Here is a 20895-nt window from a genome sequence, read left to right on the forward strand (position 1 = left end):
GCTCCGGGAGCTCTTCTCCAGTGTCACGTCTTACATCCTGACCCGTTCCCTTCTTTTATTTTTAATCCTCACCTGAGGTTTTTCCCCATTGATTTTTAGAGAGAGTGGAAGGGCAGAGGAGGAACAGAGAGAAAGAAACACCATGTGAGAGAGACACATCAATTGGTTGCCTCCCAAACATGCCCCAACTAGGGCCAGAGATAGAGCCTGCAATTGAGATGAATCAAACCTGACACCCTTCAGTCTGAGGGCCATCACTCTAACCACTGAGAAAACAGCCAGGGCATGGCCCCTCTTTCTCTCGCTAATAAAGGCCAAGCTGAATGTAGACCATGACCAACCTCCCACCTGTTCAAAACACATAAGTATTTACTGAATTACTTTATTAAGGCTAAAATGGGGTAGGGGGGGAGGAAATTCCAAGAAAACAGAAACACCAATTAGAAAGGATATATGCACCCCTATGTTCATAGCAGCACAATTTATAATAGCTAAAATTTGGAAACAGCCTAAATGCCCATCAACAGACGAGTGGATTAGAAAACTGTGGTACATCTACACAATGGAATACTATGCTGCTATAAAAAGGAATTCTTGCCATTTGCAGCAGCATGGATGGAACTGGAGAGCATTATGTTAAGTGAAATAAGTCAGGCAGTGAAAGAAAAATACCACATGAACTCACTCATTTATGGATAATAAGGAACATATAACCTGATGAACAAAAAGATAGATACAGAGGCAGAGAAGCATCAAACAGACTGTCAAAGTACAATGGGAAGGCTGGGGAGCGTTGCGGGGGGTAGGTAAGAGATCAACCGAAGGACTTATATGCATGCATATAAGCATAACCAATGGACACAAGACACTGGGGGGGGGGAGCTGAGGGCATGTGCTGGGGCGGGTAGGGAAGGCCAGGGGAAGGTCAATGGGGGGGGGGGGGAAGGAGACATATGCACTACTATTTGTAATACTTTAAACAATAAAATAAAGTTAAAAAAAATAAAATGAGGGGAATCAGAGCTCCCTCTCTCTCTGCCCCAGCCTCTGCATTGGTGAGTGTGGGGGGAGCTCAAGCTAGCTTGAATAAAGACTCTCTGCTTTTGCATCGGGGGGAAAAAAAATGAGGGGAATCAAAGGAAACAGGAGCATGGCGATTGTCCTCCACACTTCTGCTTTGTGGCAGGGAAGCCATGAGTTTCTGTGCTGCATTCTTCATCATTTGTAGTTACTTAGTCTTTGCCTTGAAGCTGGTGTCTTTGGTCAACAGGCACATGCTGATAAGACAGTCACCCACCAAGTTAACAGCCGAAATGTGTCTCAGACTATGAACACGTTTCCGGGGGGTGTTCCTTCGCCAGTTATAACTGACACCAAGCTGGAGACTTCTAAAGTGCACCTTTTAAAAATAAAATGTGGGGTTTTCCTGATGATAATGCGGCTAACATCTATTCAGCACCCATTATGTATCAGGGGCCATATGTTGCAGGGATGTGCATTAATTCATTTAATCCTCCGAACAACCCCAAGTAGTCGGTGCTATTTTACAGATGAGGACGCTGAAGCACAGTGTGGTTCAGTAACTTGTCCTAGGTCACACAGCTGCTATGTGGGGGCATATACAGTGGGGCCTTGATTTACGAGTTTAATTCGTTCCGAGACCAAGCTCGTTAAGGAGCTCATTAAGGAGCTCATTAACTCAAATTACTCTATCAACTCAATACAAAAAATTGGCCGAGAGACAGCTGGTATCTCAAAAAACTCGTTAGTCGGGACACTCGTAAGTCAAGGCCCCACTGTACTTCAAACCCAGGCTGCCTTTAAAAAGAATGCATTTGAGCAATGCATTTAATTTTACATATCTATCTAATACATATTTATCTAAGTTGAACCACCAATATTTTATATTACTTAAGATTTGTAAGAAGAAATGAAGTTTATTCATTTATTTACTCAGCTGGCATTTCATGAGTTCATGGATGCCAGGCCTGCCCTCCAAGAACTGCTGTCTGGGGGAGAGGCAGGCATCTAGTTAGGTAGATAGTCTATGATGGAACCACATGTACAGAGGTGCAGAGATCACAGACTTCATGTCCAGAAAGTGGCTCAGTGAGTGGAAGTGAGATGGGCCAGACACAAGAGCATTTGGACTGAGAACTGGAATTCACCTTAAAGGCTCTGCAGGGCTGCTAGGGAGGGCTCTGGTCTGATCTGGGCTTAGGAAATGCATCTGGCACAGCATGAAAAGGCAATGCTTTCTAGCAGTTACGTGGCAAGTTCAACCGCCTCGGTCAGAACTGTGGCTCCACCACTCAGGAACTGTGCAACCATGGGCAGGTCCTTCACCTCGCAATCTTTCATCTGAAAATTGCAGATGATCATAGTGCCTGCGTCACAGGATTAAAGTGGGGATTCTAATGTTACCATTAAAGAGAGGGCCTTTGGCGTCCTAAGAGGGAAGAGAGCATCTTCAGGCCAAAGGGATGTCTCAGATGTCCACGATTAAAGGCAGAACTTGGAAACCACTAGTTCCCTGACCAAAATGACTCGTCCTTGTATTTTGTTTGGCCTGTAGAGTATTTTGAAATTAAAAATAATAAGTCCAATTTCCCAGCTTGTCTTAAAAACTCACAAGACACTCTGCACTCCAACGTGGCAGCATTGGCAGGCACTGGGTGGCACTGCCCTTGTGGACAGGCCCCCTCCCTGTCTGTCAGAGACCCGGCCCCCACAGGGAGACCCCAGGTGGCCCCGTCGACCACACTCTCACTCTGTGGCTTCTCCGTACAACAGCCACCCAGCAGAATGTGTGTGTACCCGTGTTTCTCTGGACAGTGGGACAATGAATGAAAGAACTGAGAGGCTGTGTGTCAAGAACAGAAGAGCTCCCATCACACATTATGCAGGATATTCTGCTTTCCTTCTGTGCTGACCCCTGGCTCTTGTAGGGGCTATGTTTGCTGCCCTCAGAGCCAAAGGAACACATTTGGAAAGAGAAAGAGGGTGTTATGACAGCTTTAAAAAATCCTGGGGTGTCAGTCTAGGGTAAAAAAGGTCAAGATGGAGGAAAGAGGAGAAAGGCAGTAGACAAAGCAGAACCTCTCCTCTCTCCCTCCCACCCATCAGACACCCTGGCAACACCCAGATGTATGGGGCAGGCACCATAGCTCCCCCAGGTGCGGATCGTGCCACTGATGAGACGGCGAGTCTGCAGGTGAGGGAGTCCTCTCTCTGTCTGCGTGGCCCTCAGAGCTAGCTCAGCTGGAAGGACACTGTTGTGTAGCAAGAGTGGGAGGAAGGAATAGGAAAAGCTCAGGTTTTAGAGCCAAGCCGACCTGGGTTCAGGGTCTGCCTTTGTTACCACCCCATGACCTTGAAGTTGGTTCTGAACCTCCATTTTCTCAGCAGTCAGACGGGGATTGGTTGGCCAGTTAATGAAACCAATGTGAATCAGGTGTGCCAGGATTCGCTGGAGCTGCTAAAGCTCAGGAGTTAGCAAAACCGGTAAAGCCCAGGCTTGCAAGGAGCTTGCGTATTAGTGGAAGAAAACAAACAATAAGCAAGTAATTAGTTATCTGGTGGTGACGGTGTAGATTGGTTGTTGATACCTTGGCTCATTGGGTTAAATACGATCATCTATACAAAGTGCTTACCACAGTGTCTGAGTAGTCATTCATTCTACAAATTCTTAAGGAGCCGCTCTTCTGGGTCAGGCCCTGTGGCAGCTGGGCACGTGATGGGAACAAGCCCGCGTTCCTGTCCCGGGGGATTAGGAAAACCAGAGCCCTCTGGCCTTCCTTAGCTTTCCTGGCAGGGATCACTGGAGGGGCAGGTTGAGGCATCTTCGAGGTGGAAGGCGGAGGAGCAGAGACAGGATTCATTTTTAGAGGCTCTGGGTGCAAGGCCCCCTGTGGTCTTGGAGGGGTGCTCTCACCCCTCGGAGCCAGAGGCCAGTCCCCGCAGCACTGTAGGGTGAATCAAGGTCTGAGGCCCAAATGGACCTGGCTGTGGTCTTTGCTTCCTGGGGCCCAAGCTCATGCCCTTTTCTTTGCTTTCCCGGCTCCAGACCGCTCAGCCCTGAGTGAGGCAAGGACCCTGTTCGTGGATGTGGAGGAGTGCGGGCCAGAGGCCATGGACGTGAAGGAGAGGAAGCCATACCGCTCACTGACCCGGCGCCGGGACACCGAGCGCCGCTACACCAGCTCGTCTGCGGACAGCGAGGAGGGCAAGGCCCCACAGAAGTCCTACAGCTCCAGCGAGACCCTGAAGGCCTATGACCAGGACGCCCGCCTTGCTTATGGCAGCCGCATCAAGGACATGGTGCCGCAAGAGGCTGAGGAGTTCTGCCGCACAGGTGAGGGAGGGCCTGGGCCAGAGCCTGGAACAGAGCCTGGGGCAGGTGTTCACGCAGGTGTGGCCCTGGGCATGGGCGCAGTGGAACAGCAGGGCCAGTGAGTGCTGAGTCAACACCAAATCTGCTATTTTGGCACTGGGATCTAGTCAAAGCCTGCCCTGCGGTTCATTCTTAGTTCATTGATTTTCATGCTCACCACTTCCTGGCATAACGAAGTGGTTAGGAGCGGGGTCCGTTCTTGGGGCTGAGTTCAGAGCCATGGGCTCTCCTCCAAGCCTCACTGGTCAGCTGCCAGATTGGCAGGAATGGCCTCTCTATTGGGCCGAATTGTTATGAGGACCATTGAGATGACGTGTTTAAATGGTAACTGTGATAACACCAAGGAAGTGCTGAGTAAGTCTTGGCCGTTAGTTTTGTTATCTGTTCATATATTTCAACAAAGATATCTTAGCACCTTTTGGTATCAAGTACTGCCCTCACCTTGAGAGGAAGCTGTTTCTGAGAGGACCTAAAATCTTCCTAATTTGGGGACTATCCTAGCACCTGATTCCCACTCTTTCATTTCCTACACACAGTGGTCACTAAAGCCTGTCCATCCTGCTCCAGAGTACCTTTCAAATCCCTCGCTCTTCTCCGTCTCCTCCGCCACTAGTCCAGTTCAGGCCACTGTCTTCTCTCTGAGAGGATCAGCCACAGCCCCCTTCACCCGGTGCTGGCCCCTGTGGTCTATTCTCTGCACTACAGCTGGGGTGAAGTTGGAAATGACTCCCCATGGAACTTTGCCTGAGCTCCTTAACCTGGCTTAGTAGGGCTTTTTCCATATTCATTTGTCTTTTGGACTATTTTATCCCCTGCCTCTCCACCTCACCACCCATGCTCTGGACCCACTGGACTGCTCACTATGTCCACAGCTGCCATGATATGTTCGCCAGCCTGGAGCCTCTGTGATTCCTGCCAATCCCTGAATGCTCCTGCAGCCCTCCCTGGTTCTACCCTGCCCACGTGCCTTCTACAGATAGGGTTAGCCAGGCATGGTGCTGTGTAATTTATATACATCTTGCCTTTGTTATTTAATCCTTACAACAACACCAAGCTGGTTCATTTGCCCAAGATCACAGAGGTAAGAAGAGCTGGACATGGGTACACATGCGCGCGCGCACACACACAGACACGCGCATACACACAGCATGTGGCCGCCCTCACAGGCCTGGATCCACAGGAAGGCTGACTTATTGGCAAGGCTGCCTCTCAGGTTTGAAAGATGAGGGGTCTGCTCTCTCTCCCAGCTTGTGGTCAAGAGTTCAGACTCAGGCATCAGAAAACCTGGATTTGAATTCTGGCTCTGCTGCTCTTACTACCCTCAACTCCTTCCCTGAGCAGTGGGATAACTGTGACGCCTCCTAAAAGGAGGCTGCTCAGAATGAACAAGGACTGGAAATAAAGCCCTCGACACAGTACCTGGCATGGAGCAGCTGCTTCCTAAATGCTGCCTACTACTAGCTGTCATTGCTGGGTCTCAGTGAGGGGAAGGGACAAGGTAGTACCCAAGCTCCTCTCCAGCTCTGCCCGGCCCATGGTTGATAGAGCTCAGGGAGCCCTGCCAGTCCAGCGTGGCCTGGATGCCACCCTGGGTGCACGAGACTGCAGAAGGGGCCCCTTCTTGTCTTTGTAAATAACAAACAAGAAGCATTCTCATCTCATAGGCAGCTGTGAGCATTGCAGTTTATGAAGTACTCTCTCCCCTTACCTCTCTGGATCCTCAAAAATCCTGAGGGTAGCAGGTCATAGGTTATCACCCCATTTACAAACAAGAACACAGGCCCAGGTGATGACACCAGCCTGAGCTTGCACAGCTAGATGTTGAGCAAGGTGGGATGGGCTCCTCGGGAAAGTGGCCAAAGGGACTTAAAGCAAACAGGAGCACACCTCATGTTTGGTGAACTAAATCATCTAAGCTCACACATCAGAGGGGCCAGGCTGGCTCAACGGGATCGCCGAGCCCTTAGAGTCAGCCCTCTCCCTACATTTCTCCAGTCCTGGGATGTCTCAGCTCACTCATATTGACACTGAGTCTGGCTGCTTAAAAGGATATTCAGGGCAAGCCATATGGAAATCAATGCAGCCAAGGCTGTTTATTGCAAATAAATTTGATATTTCACTTAATGTAGCAGTCATTCTTCATAATGTGTGACTGGTGTCCCTTGAGAGGGCTGGCTCAGCAGAGCAGGAATACTGGGGGGAGGGGGGGGGAAGGGGGAGGGAGAGGGACTATGAAGCTGGGAGATGCATGGGAGAAAGATCAGAGGGAGCAAACCAGTCACACAGGAAGTGTGGTGTGCAGTGAAGGTGGGAAGCAAACTGGCCTATGGCACATTCAAAATGTTTAACATCTGGTCTGGCCCAGACCCTGGCCACTCAGAATGTCTTACTGGCACTGAACAGCCCAAGCCCCTGCTGTGCCAAGCCCGCTGACATTAACCTTTTAGCAGCTGCATCATGGAGAGACTAGGAGGTGATCTCATCGGGGGTGGGGGCCTTGTAGGGAACAGACTGTAGTGGGCAGAGCAGAGGCTGGGGCACTGGGTATGAGAAGGCTTGGGCATCAGCTATTTACCAGGCAGTATGGGACTGTTTCGTGACTTTATCCTCCTTGCTGGCAAGCACTGCACCCCATCCCGACTGGAAGAGGAGACTCAAGGCCCTCCATTCAGTGTGGCAGACCTTTGTTGGCCCCTGTAAGCACCAGATTTTGTTCTAGGCATAGGGTTTTAGGAATGAGCAAGGCATGGTCCTGTGCCATGAGGTCATCATCGGTGGAGGGGTCAGGCCCTTAACTCTGACCGGGGCCATGGACTCTGAGGAGCTCAGAGGAAGGGCAGTGACTTCTGCACAGGGTGTAGGGTTAGGGGAGACTTCACGGAGGAGGTGTCATCTGACCGGGTCCTTCCTCAAAGGGTATAGAAGGTTGGGGCTGGTGGGGAAGGGGCAGAAGGAGCCATTCAGTCAGAGAAAAGGCACAGTGAGCTCAAAGGCCAGAGGGAGACCCGGGCTGGGGGCCAGGCTCTGATGGGAAGACCCCTCCTAACCAAGCTCACCTGTTTCCTCCCAGGAGCCAACTTCTCCCTTCGTGAGCTGGGGCTGGGCGAGGTGACACCGCCTCATGGGACCCTATACCGCACAGACATCGGCCTCCCCCACTGCGGCTACTCCATGGGCGCCAGCTCTGATGCCGACATGGAGGCCGACACTGTGCTGTCCCCTGAGCACCCCGTGAGACTGTGGGGCCGGAGCACACGGTCGGGCCGCAGCTCCTGCCTGTCCAGCCGGGCCAACTCCAACCTCACGCTCACCGACACGGAGCACGAGAACACCGAGACCGGTGAGTGGCAACCTGGCCTGAGCCGGGCACCTGGGCTGCAGGACCGGGGTTTGAATTACACCATTGCTTGGGGCTCTAGTGATGTTGGTGACAATTGCTTTGCTCTTAGTGGTCAAAAGTCAAAGCCTCTTGCACAAACACGTATAATACCCACCAAGCAGTGCCATGACAGAGAGTGGATCTCCACTCTTTCTTTTCTGATTAGGCAGGTACCTCAGAGATGGGAAAGCAGAGGGGCCAGGGACGTGGCTAACCCATCCCCCACAGCTTGTCTGCTAAGGCCTGGGCACAGGATCCTGCCTGAGCCCTGTTCCTGCAGGCTCCAGCCTCCAGGTGCTCAGCAGTCCTGGGCCATCGCCATGGGCGCTGCCTCACCCCAGCATCTTGTGTTGATCAGAGATGGCTTCCAAACAAACACTCTCATGGTGGGATAATTCAAAACTTGAGGTTTTGCTCTAGCTTTCCCATATCTGCAAGATTGGGGAAGTGTGGCTGGGCTAGACTCCGTATTTTAGTCTCATTTCTTCAGCCCTTTCTTCCAAGGCCTCCTTTCTCTGGTGCAGGAAAGGGAGTCTGGGTTCAGAATGCTCCTCCTTACCCTCAGAGCTGAGGGGCCCTGAGTGAGGCCTGCCCTGCAGTTTGCTGCTGCGGGGAGTGGGGAGCGGGGGCGGGAGCCTCCCTTTCTCTGGTGCTTTGGGACCCACCAATTTCTGGGCAGCAAGATACTTGGGTTATTGGTTGCTTTGAAGGCTTCTCGCTATGGTGACAAATGATCCCTTTTCCATAAAGTCATGACAGAGTGAGGTGCACACCACCCACACTATTGTACACTCCCTGAGAGCTGAATCACTGCTGAATTAAGCCTCTGTTGGGTGATAATGACATAGTCAATGAGCCTGAAGAGCCTGGGCCTTTGATAATGGGGTCAGGGAAATGGCTGCCTGCTTCGCCTGGCCTGCACCCTCTCCTGATTATCCATTTCTGCACTGGACACCACACTCCAAGCCCCACTGAACTCAGGGAGGATGGGCAGGCAAAGGAGGTGGGCATGAGAATCTAACAAAGAGACCTGGCCTCTGCATTCCTTCCAGACCTAGACTCCCCAAACCCAGACACCCCACAGGTACCTATGCGCTTGCCCACTTTCTCCCAGTTGGGAAGTTAGATTAACAGCTTTGTGATACTCGGGTCTAAATGCTGTCAGTGACTCATACTGACAGTAAATGAGCCATGGGAATGGCTCCCTTTTATCCACTGATGAGGTTGACAGTACTCTTGCTCACAGGGTGTCTCCTCAATTGACAGCTGAAGATGGGCTCAGAGAGGTGAAGGGTATATGGGCCTTGTCTAGTTGAGCTGGAGCCAGGCTCTCCTCCTATCCTGGTTCTTTCTCTTCCTCTTTTCTCCCTATCCCCCCACCTTCAGTCTTCCTCCCCTCCTCCTCCTCTCTTTCTCTCATATACTTCCTACTGGCCACAGTTCCCCTTTCCCTGTGATGAGAATTCAGATATTATGATCAAACAGGGCTCAATTCCATCGGACATGTAAAGCAACACATCACAGTGTGGCCACTTTTCAGGAGTAGAGGGAAGACATATAGAGGGCCTACTGTGTGTCAAGCTGTTGCACGTGTGTGACTGATTGCCTCAAATCCTCATAACAACACTATGGTATTTCCATCTCCCAGATGGGAGAACTGAGACTCCAAAAAGGTCACCTGACCCACCCAAGACTGCATAGCCAGTGAGTCATCAAGTTGGCAAACCTCGGATTTGAAATCAGATTTCTCTGATCCTCTAGTCTGAGCCCTTTGCCCAGCTCCATTGGAATCAGGGAGAGGGTGGGACTCTCAACTGAGGTAATCAAACATGTGTGACCAAGTTCTCAGAGCTCCTTACCAGATGCAAATGCAAAGCATAATCCCCAGCAACTTCCAGCCACAGGAACCCGCCTCTGCCTCTACCCGTTCCAGCCTTGCATTAGTCAATAGTAATTGTCAACAGTATTGATAGCGGTGGAGGCTTTTGCTGAGGTCACAGTGATGCTGCATGCAGCTGCCATCAATAATAACTTTTATGGGGTCCATTAAAGCCAATTTCTGCCCTTGAAGGTTAATGTCAGCAGCTTTTATGTCACTGCTTAATATCCAAAATAAATACAGAATTGACTGGGTAATGTAAACACAAATCTTCCTCTTCAGGGCCGCCAGGCAGAGCCGCCCCTCAGCCTCTCCCGCTGAGTGGAGCCAGCAGGCTGGGGGGCAGTGAGGAGGAGCTGGCACCAGGCCAGGCACACAGTTGGCATTCAGTAAATGTTTTCTAGAAAGCAAAGGTTGCAATGTGAGCTCTATTTCCACCCACAGGGTCAGGTAGGCACAGTGTCCCTGTTGTAGAGTCATTCTATAATTTTGTCTATATACTGAGCTCCTTGAGTGTGCCAAACATTATTCTAGAATGCAGGATCTAGATGAATATTGGGGAGGTGGTGATATGACAGTCTTGTGGCCCAATCTATAAGGGAGGGGTAGCAGGCAGTGTCACAGACTGGACAGAACAGTGATTCCAGAGTTAGTGAGGATACCTGGCCTTAAATCCTGGCCATGCTGTGTCCCAGCTCTGAAACCTACTTGAGTCACAGTTTCCTAAAACAACATGCCAGAAGTTACCAAGGGCCAGGAGAGGGAGGAATGGGGAGTTAGTGTTCAATGGGTGCAGAGTTTCTGTTTGGGATAATGAAAAAGTTCTGGAGATGAGCTAATGGTGATGGTTACACATGTTAATGTGCTTAATGCCACTGAATTGTTCACTTAAAAAATGGTTAAAAGGCCCTGGTAAGTATTCTCAGTGGTTAGTGTTGGCCCTGTGTACCTAAGGGTCACATGTTTGATTCCCAGTCAAGGCCATGTACCTGAGTTGCAGGTTTGATCCCTAGTCCTGGTGAGGGCACATGTGGGAGGCAACCAATTGATGTTTCTCTCTCTCCCTCTCTCCCTCTCCCCCTCTCCCTCTCCCTCTCCCTCTCCCTCTCCCTCTCCCTCTCCCTCTCTCCCCACTCCCACACTCTCTAAAAATCAATGGAAAAAAGATCCTCGAGTGAGGATTAATAACAACAACAACAAAAATGGTTAAAAGGGTTATGTATGTTTTACCACAGTAACAACAACAAAAAGATCAGCATGTCATCTTTCGTACTTGAAGTGTTACCGTGAGCTCGTACTACATTTGTGAGGTGTCTGGTCTGGTTCTTAATTCATGCTAGCTATTAATATTAATTTTGCCCTGAGGGTGCAGAGGCTCATTCCTTCATTCCACTCATGGTATGCACCTGGGCTCCAAGGCAAAGTAGGACTTCCCTGAGCATAAGGGAGCCAAGAGGCATTCCCAGTAGAGGAGACTGTGCAAGCCAACGCCTGGAGGCGTGAAGAGGCATGGTGGGTCTGGGGAATAGTGAGGATTTACTCCACACTTTAATCCCGGAGGCAAATTGAGAAATTCACTTAGAAAGGAAACAATGAAACAGAATCACAGTTACCCCCAAATTATCAGGCAGCCTGGGTGTCAAAAGGGAAATTATTAGTTAACCTAATTAGGCAGCCAAGTTGCTTATTCAGAGTCAGAAGATTAGGTGAGCATCTCCAAAGCACAGTGAGAGAGAAGCTCATTACCAAGTTAACTCAATTTCTCCCCTGCCCTCCCTGGCTCCATGCTCATGAGACTTGGTTTTAAAAGTCTGTGGGAAGATCTATCATGAATTCCCTAAGTGGCCGCAGTTGTAGCTACCCAGCCATTGTCCTTCATCTGGGATTGGAAGCCGGGCTCCCTCAGCTGGGGTGGGGATTGGACCCCCACACTTGACTACCTGGCAGCTTTGTGAGCCGGCCCACACTCCCTCCCGGGAATGCATAGGTGCCAGCATTTTCAGGGAGTCAGAGCCTCCCCCTGGACAGTGTTATTCGTGTAATAAGGGCGGTAAGGCCCCAGGGTCCAAGCAGGCGTGGGAAGGGTCTAGTAGAGTCAGAGCACTTGAGAATCTGGGAGCCAGAAGAGAGCTGGCTCTAGACACTGACTCTTAACCTTTTCCCATTTTCTAGCCAAGGAAACTGAGATCTGGAGAAATTAGGTGACGTGCTGATGATTGCACAGCTGGTAAATGGCAGAGCCAGGGTTGAGGCAGATCTGCCTCACTCCAGTGACCACTGCACACTACAGTTTTCTGTAGAAACTGGTTTTTATTAGCTTAACGCATACAATTTATATGATCTGAGAGGTAAGTCTAGCTGTTTCCAGACCATACACTTTTGTCAGCGTTAGAAAGTTCCAGAAAGCAAACTGAATCCATAACCTGTGAGAGCTGATCAGGAGCTAAAGATCATATCAGGCCACTCTGAAATTGTGGTGCGCTATAGAAAACATGTTTAGAGTAGTGATCATAGAGGTTTAAGAGAAAAATTCCAGCCAGAGGGTGTCTGAGAAGGTTTCATGGAAGAGGTGCTGGCCCTGGGCTTTGAGGGCTAGGAAGGACTTTCACGGGTAAAGAGGAGGAAGCCAGGGGATTCTGTGTGCCAAAGGCATGGAGGTGGACAAACTTAAGTTGTATCCCATGAGGTTGGAACTTCAGAGTGTGAGTGGAGCTATGGGGGCAGGTGTGCTGGGAGGGAAGGTTGGAGAGTTCAGTGGATTGTCTGTCTTTAACAACAATTTGTTGAGCACCTACCATGTGCCAGGTACTGTTTTCAGCATGATCAACACAGACAAGCCTGCCCACTCATCAGTGGGGAGTCTGATGATATACAAATTTAACAATTCACTTATATAGGATGTGTTATGGAAAGGGGTGAGGGGATGCCAGATGGGAGAGGGGTTGCAGTCCTAAATATGGTGGCCGGCGAAGGCTTCACAGATGAGATGGCTTTTGAGGCAGGTGAGGGGAGAGTGCGGAGGTGTCTGGAGGAAAAGCGACGCTGGCAGAAGGAAGGGCAGGTTCGGGGCACTTGAGGCAGGAGCGTGTCTGGCTTGTTTGAAAGCAGAAGGAGGCCAGTGTGGCTGCAGTAAGGGAGGAGGTCAAAGAGGCAATGTGGGGTAGGGATGCATGCAGGCCATTGTCCAGGGAGCCAGGGGAGGGTTCTGAGCTGAGGGGTGACAGGGTCTGATTAACACGTGGACAGGATCATACTGGAAGCAGTATTGAGCTCTCATGGGCTATGTTGAGTAGGGGGCTACTGCAGTAAATCCAGGAGACAGGACGGGGCTCAGGCCAGGGGGAGACATGGAGGCAGTGAGGAGGGGATCAGTACCTGCTAAAGGGAATGAGCTGCTCCTCCCTATTAGCAGTGAGAAGACCTCAATGCTCTTAGGTTCTGTGACCAAAATGGGCTCCCAGGGGAGGGGCACATCCAATTCTTCTCCTGGCCTCACAGCTTCTTGGGCCCACTTGCAGAGTTTTTTAGCACTGGTCTGTCCCATGCCACAGTCCACACTCTCTCATAGTTCATGGCTTTGGTCATGACCCACAGCCCTCGCCTGTTCCTCATACCTCATACCTCGCTCCACCCCGCTGCTGATCACCTTGGTTTCTGACCTTGCTGCCCAGCTCCCACTCCCAGCCTTGCAATTCCTCCCACATGAGACACTTGGCACCATCTTTGTTTGCTATAATCTTGGCTTCTCTTTGGCCATAATTCCAGTCCTCCCTTCTGCTCACTAGCCTCAAACTGCTTTAGTAAAGTTTGACCTAGGACTTCATAGTACCACCTCTGCTGGAGTTGCATGACTGGGGAGCCAGTATGTAACAGCCACTAGCATTGTTGTCCTTGTAGTTCCTAGTAAGAGGACTTGAAGAAGCCCTGGCCTGGTTTAAATGTATCCCAAATTGATTCCTGGCGCCGCCAGGGAAATTGAGAGCTGGGTTCTGTGATTACGGAGGACTGAGCCTAAAGGGGGCAGCCTGAAGAGCTGACCTGACCATGCAGTCCCGGTAAGAGAAGAAGCTTACAGAAACCAAGCATTCCCCGTTTCTGCGGCTGGCATTTGTTTGTTTGTTTTCACTGAATCCTGTTCATGGGACATTTCGGATACAGACACTCACCTGTGCTGAAGAGAGGGAGAGTGTGCTGGGGAGTGGAATCTGGGGAGAGACTGGGGAAAGAGGGGGAGCCGGGAGAGGTGGTAGTGAATTGAGTGCTGAGACACCCCAGAGCCCGGGACTGGGGCAGCCACCCGCTCCTGAGAGGGAGTCTCCTCCCCCCAGCCCCCAGGCAAGGAGCACAGCCACACCCAGATTCCACCCTGTACGAGATCAAGGATTAAGATAACCTGATCAGTCCCTGGGAGTTAACAGGGTCTGGCCTATAGGGGGATTTTCAATCCCAGCAACAACATAGCACCGGTAACTAACTATTACGCAGTCAGCTCTGGGCAGTGAACTTCCACTGGACAGAGAGGCCCTATAGCCTCAGAGGCCAACCCCAGAACACTGCCACCCAGAGGCTGACCCACAAACTGACTCTTTGCTAAACACAAAATAAGGCAGTCTGGGAAATAAATGCGGCATGCTTTAAAATAAGGACTGTGGTTTACAACACAGAGGAACAGTATATCGCAGGGAAACTCAACACTCTCCTGAATACCTGGAAGGTCTAAGGCGAGCCACACTGAAGAATAGAAGAAACGAAGGACCTTCACTACTGCAATTTTTTTTCTTTTTTCACTTTTTAACTAAGAAACCAATTTTTTTTTTCATTCTTTTTTTTTTCTGTTCTTTTTTTTTTCTTTCTTTTCTTCTTTTTCCATCACCTGATTTTACCCTTTTAATTACTACCTTCTTATTTTTAACCAGTATTATTACTGCTACCATTTTACCATTTTTTAAAGTGCCATTTTATTTTTTCTTTATTTTATTTTGGGATTAGTGTTCACCATTCTATTTTCATCGTTATATTATTGGTTGTTTCTAGTTTGCATTCATATCCAGGGAGCTGTTGCTGGAATTTGTTGGGATTAATGGCTGTTCTATAGGAGTATTCTCCTCATATAAAAAGTCTCTTCCCTCTTCCACTTCATTCTCTCTTTTCGCTCTTTTTTTTTTTTTTCTTTTCTTTTCTCGCTTTTATTTTCCCCCTTCCTTTTTCCCAATTTCATTTTTGCACTCCCTTTTTTTGGTCCCTACTTTTCTTTTCCTTTTTCTCTTTTATCTTTTTCTCTTCCTTCTTCCTTATCCCCTAATTCTCTTAATTCAGGTGGTCACCTTTAATTGGGGTTATCAATATCGTGAATATATTTGTGTATAGTGCCTGGTACGTGGTGCCTTGTTGTGTTGTATTTTGTGCCTTTAAATCAACGCAGCAGATCCAAGCAACAGCAACCTCCTGAGCACCTCATCCTCTGCTGAGGAACAGCAGCTGTACGTGAAACCTCGCCCCACCAGCCGGAAGAGCCACCACAGCTGTGAACAGCACCCACCAGAGGAGCTGCTGCCAACTGAAGAGCAGCTGCTACCACAACCGCCCGAAGAGCAACCACAGACCAAGGAGTCACTGCCACCAAGGGAGCAACCACTGAACAACTCAACATCTAGATATGTCAGTGAGATCAAACATGGGTAGACAAAGAAACCCCCAAAGGAAAGAGAAGGAGGACTCTCCAGAAAAGCAGCTAAGTAATACAGAGGCATGCAACATGACAGATAAAGAATTCAGAATAAGGATCCTAGAGTGCATAAACCGGATGGAGGAAAAAATCGACAACCTCTTCAAGAAGCAAGAAGAAACAGATGAAAAAATCGATAACATATGGAAGAAGCTAGAAGAAACAGATGAAAAAATCGATAACATATGGAAGAAGCTAGAAGAAACAGATGAAAAAATCAACAACCTAAGTAAGACCCAAGAAGAAATGAAGAGTGATATAGCTGCAATGAAAAACTCCATTGAAAGTATCAACAGTAGACTAGGAGAAGCGGAGGACCGAATAAGTGAATTAGAAGACAAGGAAGCAAAACACACCCAAAATGTACTGCAATTGGAGAAAAAAATTAAAAGACAGGAGGAGAGCCTAAGGGAGCTTTGGGACAACATGAAACGAAACAACATACGAATAATAGGAGTACCAGAACAACAGAAAGATGAACAAGGATTAGAAAACCTACTCGAAGAAATAATATCAGAAAACTTTCCTGAGGTGGGGAAGAAAAAAGTCACACAAGCCCAGAGAGTCCCAAACAAGGTGAACCCGAAAAGACCCACACCAAGACACATCATAATCACCATGGCAAATGTTCAGGACAAAGAGAGAATCTTACAGGCTGCAAGAGAGAGACGGAAAGTTACATACAAGGGATCTCCCATTAGATTGTCAAATGACTTCTCAACAGAAACACATCAGGCCAGAAAAGAATGGACTGAAATTTACAAAGTGATGCAAAGCAAAGGACTGAATCCAAGAATACTCTATCCAGCAAGGCTATCATTCAAACTTGAAGGGGAAATAAGAAGCTTCACAGACAAAAAAAGACTAAGGGAGTTTGTCACCACCAAGCCAGCAATGCAAGGAATGCTAAAGGGACTGGTATAAAAAGAAGAAATAAAAAGCTCAGAAAGAAAACAGCCACACACACACACAAAAAGAAATGGCTACAAACAAGTACCTTTCAATAATAACTTTAAACGTAAATGGACTAAATGCTCCAACCAAAAGACATCGAGTGGCTGAATGGATAAAAAAACATGACCCATACATCTGCTGTCTACAAGAAACCCACCTCATTAGAAGGGACTCACACAGACTGAAAGTGAAAGGATGGAAAAATATCTTTCAGGCAAATGGAAAGGAAAAGAAAGCTGGGGTAGCAATACTTATATCGGACAAAATAGACCTCAAAGTGAAGGACTTAACAAGAGATAAGGAAGGCCACTTCATAATACTAAAGGGATCAATACAACAAGAAGATATAACCCTGGTAAACATATATGCACCCAATGTAGGAGCACCCAAATTCATAAAAAAACTCCTGGAAAATATCAAAGGAGAGATCGACAACAATACAATCATAGTAGGGGACTTTAATACACCATTGACAGCACTGGATAAGTCCTATAGACAAACAATCAGCAAAGATACAGCAATCCTAAATGACTCACTAGATCAGATGGACTTAATAGACATCTTCAGAACACTTCACCCCAAAGCCAGAGAATATACGTTCTTCTCAGGTGCTCATGGGACATATTCAAAAATAGACCACATATTGGGTCACAAGCAAAGTATCCCCAAATTCAAGAAGATTGAAATCATAAAAAGCGTCTTCGCAGACCACGATGGCATAATATTAGAAATAAACTACAATAAAAACAACCCAAAATACTCAAACACCTGGAAGCTGAATAGCATGCTATTAAATATTGATTGGGTTACCAATGAGATCAAAGAAGAAATTAAAAACATCCTGGAAACTAATGACAATGAAAACACAACAATCCAAAACCTATGGGACACATTGAAAGCAGTCCTGAGAGGGAAGTTTATAGCTCTACAGGCCTATCTCAAAAAACAAGAAAAAATGGTAGTAAATCATCTAACTCTACAACTCAAAGAATTAGAAAGAGAGCAACAAGAAAACCCCAGAGTGAGCAGAAGGAAGGAGATAATAAAGATTAGAGCAGAAATAAATGACATAGAGACCAAAAAAACAATACAGAAAATCAATGAAACCAAGAGCTGGTTCTTTGAAAGGATAAACAAGATTGATAAACCTCTAGCCAGACTCACCAAGAAGCAGAGAGAGAGGACCCAAATAAATAAAATCAGAAACGATAGAGGCGAAATAACAACAGACCCCACAGAAATACAAATGATTGTTAAAAAATACTATGGACAGCTTTACTCCAACAAACTAGACAACCTGGAGGAAATGGACAAATTCCTAGAAAAATACAGCATTCCAAAACTCAATCAGGAAGAATCTAAAAATCTCAACAGGCCAATAACTATGGAAGAAATTGAAGCAGTCATCAAAAAGCTTCCATCAAACAAAAGCCCAGGACCAGACGGCTTCACAGGGGAGTTTTACCAAACATTCAAGGAAGAACTAAAACCTATCCTCCTCAGACTACTACAAAAAATTCAAGAGGAAGGAACACTTCCAAGCTCATTCTATGAAGCCAGCATCACCCTAATACCAAAACCAGGTAAAGACAACACAATGAAAGAGAATTACAGGCCAATATCCCTCATGAACATAGATGCCAAAATCCTCAACAAAATCTTAGCAAATCGGATCCAGCAGTACATCAGAAAGATCATACACCATGACCAAGTAGGATTTATCCCAGGGATGCAAGGATGGTACAATATCCGCAAATCAATAAACGTGATACATCACATAAACAAATTGAAAGAAAAAAACCACATGGTCATATCAATTGATGCAGAAAAAGCATTTGACAAAATTCAACACCCATTTTTGATAAAAACTCTCAGCAAGGTGGGAGTAGAAGGATCATACCTCAACATAATAAAAGCCATATATGACAGGCCCACAGCCAACATCATACTCAACGGACAAAAACTAACACCATTTCCCCTAAGAACAGGAACAAGACAGGGATGCCCCCTCTCACCACTCCTGTTCAACATAGTACTGGAAGTGTTAGCCATTGCAATTCGGCAAGAAGAAGAAATAAAAGGCATCCAAATTGGAAAAGAGGAAGTAAAACTGTCCTTATTTGCAGACGACATGATATTATACATACAAAACCCTAGAGAGTCCATCAAAAAGCTACTAGACTTAATACATGAATTTGGCAATGTAGCAGGATACAAAATTAACCCCAAGAAATCTGAGGCATTTCTATACACCAATAGTGAACTTTCAGAAAGAGAGATTATAAAAACAATCCCGTTTACCATTGCACCGAAAAAACTAAGCTACCTAGGAATAAACTTAACTAAAGAGGTAAAAGACCTCTACTCAGAAAACTACAGGACGTTGAAAAAAGACATAGAGGAAGACATAAACAGATGGAAGAACATACCGTGTTCATGGATTGGTAGAATCAACATCATCAAAATGTCCATACTACCCAAAACAATCTATAAATTCAACGCACTTCCCATTAAAGTACCAACAGCATACTTCAGAGATCTAGAACGAACTCTCCAAAAATTCATCTGGAATAAAAAAAGACCCCGAATAGCTGCAGCAATCCTGAAAAAGAACAAAGTAGGTGGGATCTCAATACCAGATATCAAGTTGTATTACAAAGCCACTGTTCTCAAAACTGCCTGGTACTGGCACAAGAATAGGCATATAGATCAATGGAATAGAATAGAGAGCCCAGAAATCGGCCCGAACCAATATGCTCAATTAATATTTGACAAAGGAGGCAAGAACATACAGTGGAGCCAAGATAGTCTCTTCAATAAATGGTGTTGGGAAAATTGGACAGATATATGCAAGAAAATGAAACTAGACCACCAACTTACACCATACACAAAAATAAACTCAAAATGGATAAAGGACTTAAATGTACGACAGGATACCATAAAAATTCTAGAAGAATCCAAAGGCAAGAAAATCTCAGACATATGCCGAAGCAATTTCTTCACTGATACAGCTCCTAGGGCACTTGAAACTAAAGAAAAAATGAACAAATGGGACTACATCAAAATAAAAAGCTTCTGCACAGCAAAAGAAACCATCAACAAAACAACGAGAAAACCCACTGTGTGGGAAAACATATTTGCCAATGACATATCTGATAAGGGCCTAATCTCCAAAATTTATAGGGAACTCATACAACTTAACAAAAGAAAGATAAACAATCCAATCAAAAAATGGGCAAAGGACCTAAATAGACACCTTTCAAAAGAGGACATTCAGAAAGCCAAGAGACATATGAAAACATGCTCAAAGTCACTAATCATCCGAGAGATGCAAATCAAAACAGCAATGAGGTACCATCTCACACCTGTCAGACTGGCTATCATCAACAAATCAACAAACGATAAGTGCTGGAGAGGATGTGGAGAAAAAGGAACACTTGTGCACTGCTGGTGGGAATGCAGACTGGTGCAGCCACTATGGAAGACAGTATGGAGTTTCCTTAAAAAACTGAAAATGGAACTCCCATTTGACCCTGTGATCCCACTTCTAGGAATATATCCCAAGAAACCAGAAACACCAATCAGAAAGGATATATGCACCCCTATGTTCATAGCAGCACAATTCACCATAGCTAAGATCTGGAAACAGCCTAAGTGCCCATCAGTAGATGAATGGATTAGAAAACTGTGGTACATCTACACGATGGAATACTATGCTGCTATAAAAAGGAAGGAACTCTTACCATTTGCAACGTCATGGATGGAACTGGAGAGCATTATGCTAAGTGAAATAAGCCAGTCAATAAAGGAAAAATACCACATGATCTCACTCATTCGTGGACAATAGAGACCATTATAAACTTTTGAACAATAATAGATACAGAGGCAGAGCTGCCTCAAACGGATTGTCGAGCTGCAGCGGGAAGGCCGGGGAGGGTTGGGGGGCAGGAGGTAGGGGGGTAAGAGATCAACTAAAGGACTTGTATGCATGCATATAAGCATAACCAATGGACATAAGACACTGGGTGATAGGGGAGGCTAGGGGACTGTCTAGGGCGGGGGGATAAAATGGATACATATGTAATACCCTTTGTAATACTTTAAGCAATAAAAAAAAAAAAAAAAAAAAAAAAAAAAAAAAAAAAAAAAAAAAAAAAAAAAAAAAAAAAAAAAAAAAAAAAAAAAAAAAAAAAAAAAAAAAAAAAAAAAAAAAAAAAAAAAAAAAAAAAAAAAAGAAATGTGATTTTTAAAAAATATTTTACAATGAAATATGTCACTATTTGTAAGACCCTCACAGGTCAGTGAACTGATATTTTCCAAGTCATCAATGCATGATGTTACAGACTCACACATGATAAAAAAAATACATTTGAAGTATAAAATAAGCTAATGGATTATAATGTAACAATAAGATGTGTTCATGGATATGGTTTCCAATTAACACCAACGAACCTTTAAGAAACTACTACTTGTTGAGATTTGGTATACTATGAAAAAAGAATATTTATGATTATCTGCAAAGGCAATTCAAATTCCCCTTACTTTTCCAACTACAGACCTGACTG

At 46.4% G+C, this 20895-nt stretch overlaps 1 protein-coding gene across 1 annotated transcript in view; it reads left to right on the top strand.

The window, feature by feature from the left end:
- Positions 1-20895, top strand: part of TENM4 (teneurin transmembrane protein 4) — a 756175-nt gene that overhangs the window by 349912 nt on the left and 385368 nt on the right. Inside the window, 2 exon segments of the mRNA XM_059708328.1 lie at positions 4067-4354; positions 7464-7733. Coding sequence (XP_059564311.1) covers positions 4067-4354; positions 7464-7733 — 558 coding nt within the window.

This window comes from Myotis daubentonii, chromosome 9 (genome assembly GCF_963259705.1).
Source record: "Myotis daubentonii chromosome 9, mMyoDau2.1, whole genome shotgun sequence".
NCBI classification, from domain to species: Eukaryota; Metazoa; Chordata; class Mammalia; order Chiroptera; family Vespertilionidae; genus Myotis; species Myotis daubentonii.